At 47.3% G+C, this 9,119-nt stretch overlaps 1 protein-coding gene across 1 annotated transcript in view; it reads right to left on the reverse strand.

The window, feature by feature from the left end:
* PTGR2 (prostaglandin reductase 2) overlaps nt 1–8,472 on the reverse strand; it is a 45,507-nt gene extending 37,035 nt beyond the window's left edge. Inside the window, exons 1-2 of the mRNA XM_040412768.1 lie at nt 8,400–8,472; nt 3,415–3,499 (exon numbers count right to left, since the gene is read on the reverse strand). Coding sequence (XP_040268702.1) covers nt 3,415–3,451 — 37 coding nt within the window. The 5' untranslated portion in view covers nt 3,452–3,499; nt 8,400–8,472. The remainder of the gene's footprint in view (nt 1–3,414; nt 3,500–8,399) is intronic.
* Between the last annotated feature and the right edge of the window lie 647 nt (nt 8,473–9,119).

Genomic DNA, 9,119 nt, shown 5'->3' on the forward strand with positions numbered 1-9,119 from the left:
ACTGTGATGGGAAAGGCCATATACCTGGACTGTACGCTCATGAAAAGGTTATTCTAATTAGTAGGGCTCCTTAAAGGGTTTCTATCACTTCGTTTCACCTATTTAGCTTTCAGACACTAGCGATCCGCTAGTGTCTGCTTTATCTAACCATCCTAATATAAGAGCTTATTGTCCTGCCGTTTAGCTAAAAAAATAACTTATATAGATATGCAAATGAGCCTCTAGGTGCTATGGGGGCGTGATTAGCACCTAGAGGCTCCGTCTACCTTAACAAACTGCCGCCGCCCAGCGCGTCCCTCCAGCCCGCCCATCTCCTCCGGAATGCAATGCTCCTCGTATTCGGCGCATGCGCAGTGAATGTCTGATCGCTTCCCTGCTCAGACATCTCCACTGCGCCTGCGCCGATGACGTCATAGTGCTCCGAGGAACAGGCGCAGTGGAGATGTCTGAGCAGGGAAGCGATCAGACATTCACTGCGCATGCGCCGAATACGAGGAGCATCGCATTCCGGAGGAGATGGGCGGGCTGGAGGGACGCGCTGGGCGGCGGCAGTTTGTTAAGGTAGACGGAGCCTCTAGGTGCTAATCACGCCCCCATAGCACCTAGAGGCTCATTTGCATATCTATATAAGTTATTTTTTTAGCTAAACGGCAGGACAATAAGCTCTTATATTAGGATGGTTAGATAAAGCAGACACTAGCGGATCGCTAGTGTCTGAAAGCTAAATAGGTGAAACGAAGTGATAGAAACCCTTTAAATGATCAGCTTAAGGCCTCATGCACACGGCCGTTGTTTCGGTCCGCATCCGAGCCGCCGTTTTGGTGGCTCGGATGCGGACCCATTCACTTCTATGGGGCCGCAAAAGATGCGGACAGCACTCCGTGTGCTGTCCGCATCCGTGGCTCCGTTCTGCGGCCCTGCTAAAAAAATATAACATGTCCTATTCTTGTCCGCGCTTTGCGGACAAGAATAGGCATTCATATTGCCGGCGCCCTGGCAACACGGGTGGCTTACATTTTTTGCGGACCGCAAAAAACAGAACAGTCGTGTGCATGAGGCCTAAAGGGAATCTGTCACCTGGTTTGACCATATTAAGCTGTCACCATTGCCATGTTTAATAAAATGCCTTATTTCCTGCAGTGGTTTTCTTTCTTCTCTTCATGGTTTCATTTTTGTATTATGCAAATGAACCCTGAAGGTGCCCAGAGGGGCGTTATTCTTCACCCTCAGAGCCCAGTAACGCCCCCCTGCAGTGCCTAGCCTGCCTTAATTTAGAGTCCAAGCACGCCTCCTCATTATGAAATATCGTCCCACAGCCGCGGTGAATGGCGCCGCCCCCTCCGCTACATCAACTAATTCATTCAAGCTACGCCCCTGGAATCTTCATTTCATCCGCCAGAAATCTCGCGCAGGTGCAGTACCGCCTACTGCCTGTGCGATCTAATAGCTCCTGAGGGCAACAGCCCAAAAGTGTCACAGGGCATGCGCCGAGCCCAGTGACGTCTTCTTATCACTGTTGCCCTCAGGAGCTATTAGATCGCACAGGCAGTAGGCGGTACTGCACCTGCGCGAGATTTCCGGCAGACGAAATGAAGATTCCAGGTGCGTAGCTTGAATGAATTATTTGATGTAGCGGAGGGGGCGGCGCCATTTACCGCGGCTGTGGGACGATATTTCATAATGAGGAGGCGTGCTTGGGCTCTAAATTAAGGTGGGCTAGGCACTACAGGGGGGGCGTTACTGGGCTCAGAGGGTGAAGAATAACGCCCCTCTGGGCACCTCCAGGGTTCATTTGCATAATACAAAGATCGCTTTTTAAAAAAAATAAAACCACGAAGAGAAGAAAGAAAACCACTGCAGAAAATAAGGCATTTTATTGGTGGGAGCTTAATATGGTCAAACCAGGTGACAGATTCCCTTTAAAGCATTCCTCTCGGTTCTTCTGCCCCTCATTGAGCCCTAATAATCCGTACATAATAGTTTTCACCACGTTCAATACGTGGCCTATCTGCCTCTTTTACTACCGCAATACTAAGTTAAATCTGTCTGACACACAGGACCACCGCTGATCAGCTGTTTGAGAAGGCACCAGCGCTCGTAGTAGCGCCGCTTTTCCTTGGCCGTGAGATGTCACATTCATCGGTCACATGGCCTAGGCGTTGCTCAGCCCCATAGAAGTGAATGGGGTGGAGCACGATACCGAACACAGCCGCTATACAGCGTACGGCGCTGTGCTTGGTGAGCTGAGAGAAGGCCTTCTCAAACAGCCGGGGGTCGGACCCCCACCAATCAGATACCAGAGGAAAGGTAATCAGTAAAAAGATCTTGGAAAACCCTTTTAAATCCACGTGGTATGATCTCTGACATTTACAGAAGCTACAACCGTACACGTTAGCAGATGAGATCAGGGGGTTGATGTTGGTACTGATAGGGCTATGGCAGCTGGCATTACTGGGGGCACCATGGCCTTTGTGATACACGGGGAATTGCATTAGTTGAAAGCAATCTAGCTAACATATATGGGTGAAATATTATATACATTCATGGGGGGGGAACATTATGGCTTTTCCTAAAGAGACTAAGTGAGGTTGTCAGTTTGGTGGCACCATCAGGGGTGCAACATCAATGAGGCAATTGCCACACAGGCACCAAGACCTAGAGCAGGGGTCAGCAACCTCTGGCACTCCAGCTGTTGTGAAACTACAACTCCCAGCATGCTCCATTCACTTCTATGGGAGTTCTGAGAACAGCCAAGCAAATGTGCATGATGGGAGTCGTAGTTCCACCACACCACCTGGAGTGCCGAAGGTTGCTAACCCCTGACTTAGAGGCAAGCAGCATTATGCCAGTGTTATCCAATACATTCCAGAACTGTAAGGGTTACATAGCATCATAAATCAGCATAATGCTATGCGACCCCCGGCAGAGATGGGAGGTCAGGCCGGGTGCTGCCATGCGGACTCGCTGCGGGAGGAACGCTCGTCTGCAAGGGGCCTAAGAGTAGTATAAATGGCACCAAAACGACTTGTCCGGTCGCCCTGACCGCCACCATGAGATTCTTCCAGACTCCAATGACTGCTGTTCTAGTACGGTTACTGTGGAGAAAAGGATCATGCAAAATAAGAACTGACTCAAGTATGAGTAAAGCCATTCCCAGCAGGGGTCATTATGAATGATGAGCAAATCCGGCAAAATCAATGTCCCTCTGCATGGCATTACTGTCGGTTGGATTTAATACAGAAGTTTGTGTCAATTACTGGCAGTCAGTCCCAGTAAGGTCACCTTCATTCCAGTTGAACCTATATTGCTAGTACTGGTCCATCCTCGGCTTTACGCATCGGGTCACCTCCGCCTTCTGCCTACCTATGCCTAGCTCTTCTGTGGAATTTAAAATGCAAAAATAAAATCACCTACCTGGCCTAGATGCCAGCACAATTCTCTGGACCTTCATGCTCCCACCTTCTTTCGTATTTTGTCTTTACTTTTGCACGTAAGAAACCTAAAATGAGAACATCTTCAGGCTCTAAAAAGTCATTATTAACCGAATTCTCCCAGATGTATTTAAGGGGTTGTGCTACGAAAAATACTCTACATGTTTTTTAACCCAACACCTGGATCTGAATACTTTTGTAATTGCATGTAATTAATAATTTAGTATAGCCACTGAGTTATTCAAAAAAATGTATCTGTATAGCGCCACCTGCTGTTTCTTCTTTTCCTTATTTTTATGGCCACCTCAACAAGGTGGGCGCACGCGCTCAGTTTAAATATTCGACCGTCACCAGCCATATGTTCTATTAGAAGCTGTGTCAGTTACAGGGAAAGAGCTACGGCAGAAAGGGCACATCGACTGAGAAAGGACACGCCCTGAGTTGCCAGTCTTAAGAAAATCTAGAAGAGCAGTGAAAGAGGAGATCTCTGGATCCATGTGAGGTACAGGGCTGGTTCTAGCTTTGTTAGAAAGAGATTGTCATGGACTATATAATGTCGGATTTTCATTTTTTACATTAGTTATGGGATGACCCCTTTAACTATTACAACCTGTTAGAATATAACGTCCTTACATGAAAGAAGTCCTCTCATCAAGACAACCTCTGCCCATAGAACCTGTAAGGGTGTATAACATCATAGAAGGTTTTCCTCACTCGGGACTCATCTTTAAAGGCCAAAGAAGATTCGATTTTAAAAGGCGTAATCTCATGTTTAGTGTAAAAACTGAAGATCAGACATCATACAGTACACCACAATCTCATTCTAACAAAGCTAGAACCAGCCCTGTACCTCACATGGATCCAGAGATCTTCCCATTCATTGCTCTGCTAGATTTATATCAAGCTGACTGCTCAAGGGGCGTGTCTTTTCTACTGCAGTTAAGGGGGCGTGTCTTAGCTCTACCTATCACAGCTCAGGGGGCGTGTCTCAGCTCTACCTATCACAGCTCCGGGGGCATGTCTCAGCTCTCTCTATCACAGCTCAGGGGGCGTGTCTCAGTTCTCCCTATCACAGCTCAAGGGGCGTGTCTCAGCTCTCTATCACAGCTCAGGGGGCGTGTCTCAGCTGTCCCTATCACAGCTCAGGGGGCGTGTTTCAGATCTATCACAGCTCAGGAAGCAGTTGAAGGATAGAACTGAGTATGTGCGGCCATCTCAGCGAGGTGGACACAGATAAGAAAACAAACAGCAGGCGGCGCTATACAGATACATTGTATTGAATAACTCAGTGGCTATGCTAAATATTAAATTACATGCAATTACAAAAGTGTTCAGATCCAGGTGCTGGGTTGGAAACTGCTGAGTATTTTTTATGGGACAACCCCTTTAATGATCTATCCTGAGGATAGGTTACCTATATTAAACAACTGGAAAACCCCTTTAAAACAAAAATGCTATACAGTTCTGTTTTGAGATGACCACCCAAAACTGCATTAAAAATGGAACTCCTGGAAACCATGTCATGTATGACAGCCACATACATGATAACATAGGACTATTACCATGTACACGGCTGTCATATGCGGAGTCTTAGACACAGCCTGGCATCTCCGCTTCACTCCAGGTTTGATTTGGCTTTGACTTGGATCCGCACCATTATAACACTGAGCTTCTGCTTCTTATAAACCGCCGAGTAAGAAGTGTCCGAGTTGCTAAAACATAAGGATGTTGGTGGTTACAGTTCCAAACAAAGTGGCTGCATTGTCCGAGGAGAAACCTGAGAGGATGAGAATTTCTTCTCACTCCCATGATTTCATACCATCAAACCTTGGTGCTTGGTTACCTTTAACACAGAGGTCTTTATACAAAGAAGTACTGTACCTGTACCAGAGGGCATCTGTCAGCAGTACTGTACCTGTACCAGAGGGCATCTGTCAGCAGTACTGTACCTGTACCAGAGGGCATCTGTCAGCAGTACTGTACCTGTACCAGAGGGCATCTGTCAGCAGTACTGTACCTGTACCAGAGGGCATCTGTCAGCAGTACTGTACCTGTACCAGAGGGCATCTGTCAGCAGTACTGTACCTGTACCAGAGGGCATCTGTCAGCAGTTTTGTACCTATGACACTGGCTGACCTGTTACATGTGCGCTTGGCAGCTGAAGACATCCGTGTTGGTCCCATGTTCATATGTGTCCGTATTGCTGAGAAAAATGATGTTTTATTATATGCAAATGAGCCTCTAGAATCAACGGGGGCGTTGCCCTTACACCTAGAGGCTCTGCTCCCTCTGCAACTGTTGCACCCTTTCTACTTTGATTGACAGGACCAGGCAGTGTAAACCTGATCATGTCTGTCTGGCCCTTTCAATCTAAGTGCAGAGGGTGCAGCAGTTGCAGAGAGAGCAGAGCTTCTAGGTGTATATATTAAAACATCATTTTTCTCAGCAATGCGGGCACATATGAACATGGGACCAACACGGATGTCTTCAGCTGCCAAGTGTAACAGGTCAGACAGTGTCATAGGGACAGATCTGCTGACAGATTAAAATTAAAATCGTTAAAAAAAACCTGAACAGAAGCAGCTGTTATCTTCAGGTACCAACCAACATCTGCTTAGATTTGTAGCATTACGTGCCAGCCATACAAATGAACGGCCGGACATGTAACGCAATGCATCGGTGTGGCGGATATACAGGAGTCTCAGAGGGGCAGGGACATCCATATGACCACGTAGACACATGCTGGACACACACTATTTGTCAGCAATTAAAATACGTTTAAAAAAAAAATCATGTCTTTCATTTTGAACATGTGTCCATTTTCTGGCATTTTGAAGTTTTATAGAGAGGCTTACAGGAAGAACGGCACGCTGTGTGTTTGCTGGGAGGATAGGTCATCAATATCGGATCAGCAGTGGCGGCGCCGGAAAGGACACAGAACAGAGAGCTGTATACACTGTCCACATACAGCAGAGCAGCTCCCATTCACCTGCTGTGGATGAGCAATACTTCGGATAGGTCAGGGGTCAGTGACCTCAGGCACTGCAGTTGTTGTAAAACTCCCAGCATGCTCCATTCACTTCTATGGGAGTTCCGAGAACAGCCAAGCAACTGTGCATGCTGGGAGTTGTAGTTTCACCCCCAGCAGCAGTCCTGAACATTGCTGATCCTAAGGGATAGGTCATCAACATTGAGAAACTGGAAAACCCCTTTAATACCAGTCACATGAACCGGGGCTACATGCACGAAGGCACAGGATACGCGTGGATATAAAAACTGAGCGGCAGTGTCTCAGTGGAGACGGATAAAAAGGACTTGGCGCAGTGACTATATTTGGGGAGAGGGAGCGTGCCTGTGCGTTATTGGAACCAGACAGTCATAAAATCCTCCAAGACAGGAAAAAGATGAACATTTGTGCAAATAAACAGATGTAACGTCTCGTCTCTGGGATGTTTTTTTTTTTAAAGGAAACTGTTGACGGATCTATAAATTTTATTTATTATTTTATTACTTTTGTTTAAAGGGGGGGGGGGATGCTCAACCTGCGGCCCTCCAGCTATTGCAAAACTACAACTCCCAGAATGCCCTTATAGCTGTCAGGCTACTTTCACACCAGCGTTCGGGTGTCCGCTCGTGCGCACCGTTTGAAGGGGCTCACGAGCGGCCCCGAACGCATCCGTCTGGCCCCAATGCATTCTCAATGGATGCGGATCCACTGAGAATGCATCCGCCTGCCAGCGTTCAGCCTCCGCTCCGCTCAGTGAGCGGACACCTGAACGCTGCTTGCAGCGTTCGGGTGTCCGCCTGGCCGTGCGGAGGCGAGCGGATCCGTCCAGACTTACAATGTAAGTCAATGGGGACGGATCCGCTTGAAGATGACACCATATGGCTCAATCTTCAAGCGGATACGTTCCCCATTGACTTTAAATGTAAAGTCTGAACGGATCCGCTCAGACAACTTTCATACTTAGAAAATTTTCTAAGTTTTAATGCAGACGCATCCGTTCTGAACGGATGCGAACGTCTGCATTATCGGAGCGGATCCGTCTGATGAAACATCAGACGGATCCGCTCCGAACGCTAGTGTGAAAGTAGCCTAAGACTGTCCAGGCATGCTGAGAGTTGTAGTTTTACAACAGCTAGAGGGCCGCAGGTCGGGCATCCCCGTCTTAAATGGATTGCTGTCCCTTTAAGAGCCCAAGACTTTCCCTTCCCCTGTGCAGTGACTACAGCAGGATCCTGCACGGTACGGCGGCGGCCACCGCGCTAGGAAAAAACTACAAAAATCTGCGTTTTACATAGGGCTTTGTGTTTCCCCTGGGCCGCCAGAGGATTCGGCTAATTTATGAATCATAAATTAGGCGCACCTCCGGCAGTCCATGCGCCTAGTTTTTACGCCAACACTTACGCCCCCGTTTTCAGATGCAAATGTTAGTTAATTTGGCGGAGCCATCGGCACGCCCCCAAACGCAATGTAAAAATGTCGTACAGAGGTTTAAAACAAAATGCTAAACTGGTCTTGAAACTACTTTTAAGCCAAAAATTGGTGTAAAAATATTAGTACATGACCCCCAGTGAGGGGGATGTTCGCACTACAGATTTCTGGAGCGGATTCTGCGCCGAAAACACGCGCAGAACTTCCCCATTGATTTCAATGTGGAATCCACACGTTAAACCATCCATTGTAAAAACCGCGCCGTGGAAAAGAGAAGCTGCCTGTCCATGCTGGAGGTGTGTAATCTGAAAATGAGCAGAAATACTAAATCCAAACAAAAGCCATGTAATGTCAGGGCCAGTCACTTTATAGTGGCAGGTAGACACAGGGGTCATTCCTTTACATGTCAGCCCCACATATCTGTTTAGTACTCCACCTTTGACCTCCAGGGTGGAGTGTAGCAGGACCGCGCCGTGTGAACACGTACTAATGACGAGGAGAGAAAGTAAAGGACGGATCACGTGACTGCTCACCTGGGACCCCGCGCCCGAGCTTCCTGCTTGAGAACCGAACTGCGCATGCGTGACTCTTCTTAAAGCGGCCCTCCCTAGAGGCGTATACACGGCAGTGAGGGTTTATGACGCCTGTGGTGTGTTGTATTCTCTGCACTAAATGTGCACATATAAGGCACAATTTACACGTACATCTACGCGCGTGATAGAGCGGGCAAAGGTTGCTGCAAGCTGCCACGAGGAGGCGCTAGCTACATAAGTATAACCACTGCTCTCACTGGTTTCAATGGCAGCTGTATATATATATAAAAATGTGCACGTAGCGAGCGCCCTCTAGTGGCGACTGCAGAAAGTTGGAATCTCATCCATTGCATTTTATGGCTGGGAGAAGGTGAGCACGACTAGAAGCAGAAAATAGTAACAATTGTTTTTCCAATATGTCTAAAAAAAAATAATAATCAGTTTGACAATGGCACAAATTAATGAAGGCTTTTTGTAGAGGTGTGACTTGTACTTATGGGTGAGATTCAATGAAAACAAATTTGTACATTTTAAGTCTCCCCGATATTCTTCAAAGTAGTAAATAGTCCGCAACACATCCACATACCCGTAGTGTGTAACCAGACCATAACATTGGGCAGCCGATAGGTAGTTTAACCCCTTCAGGACCCTGCCATTTTTCACCTTAAAGAGGACTTTTCACCGATCCTGACATTGTGAACTAAGTATCATGACATATAC

This window comes from Bufo bufo, chromosome 11, assembly GCF_905171765.1.
Source record: "Bufo bufo chromosome 11, aBufBuf1.1, whole genome shotgun sequence".
Taxonomy (NCBI): domain Eukaryota; kingdom Metazoa; phylum Chordata; class Amphibia; order Anura; family Bufonidae; genus Bufo; species Bufo bufo.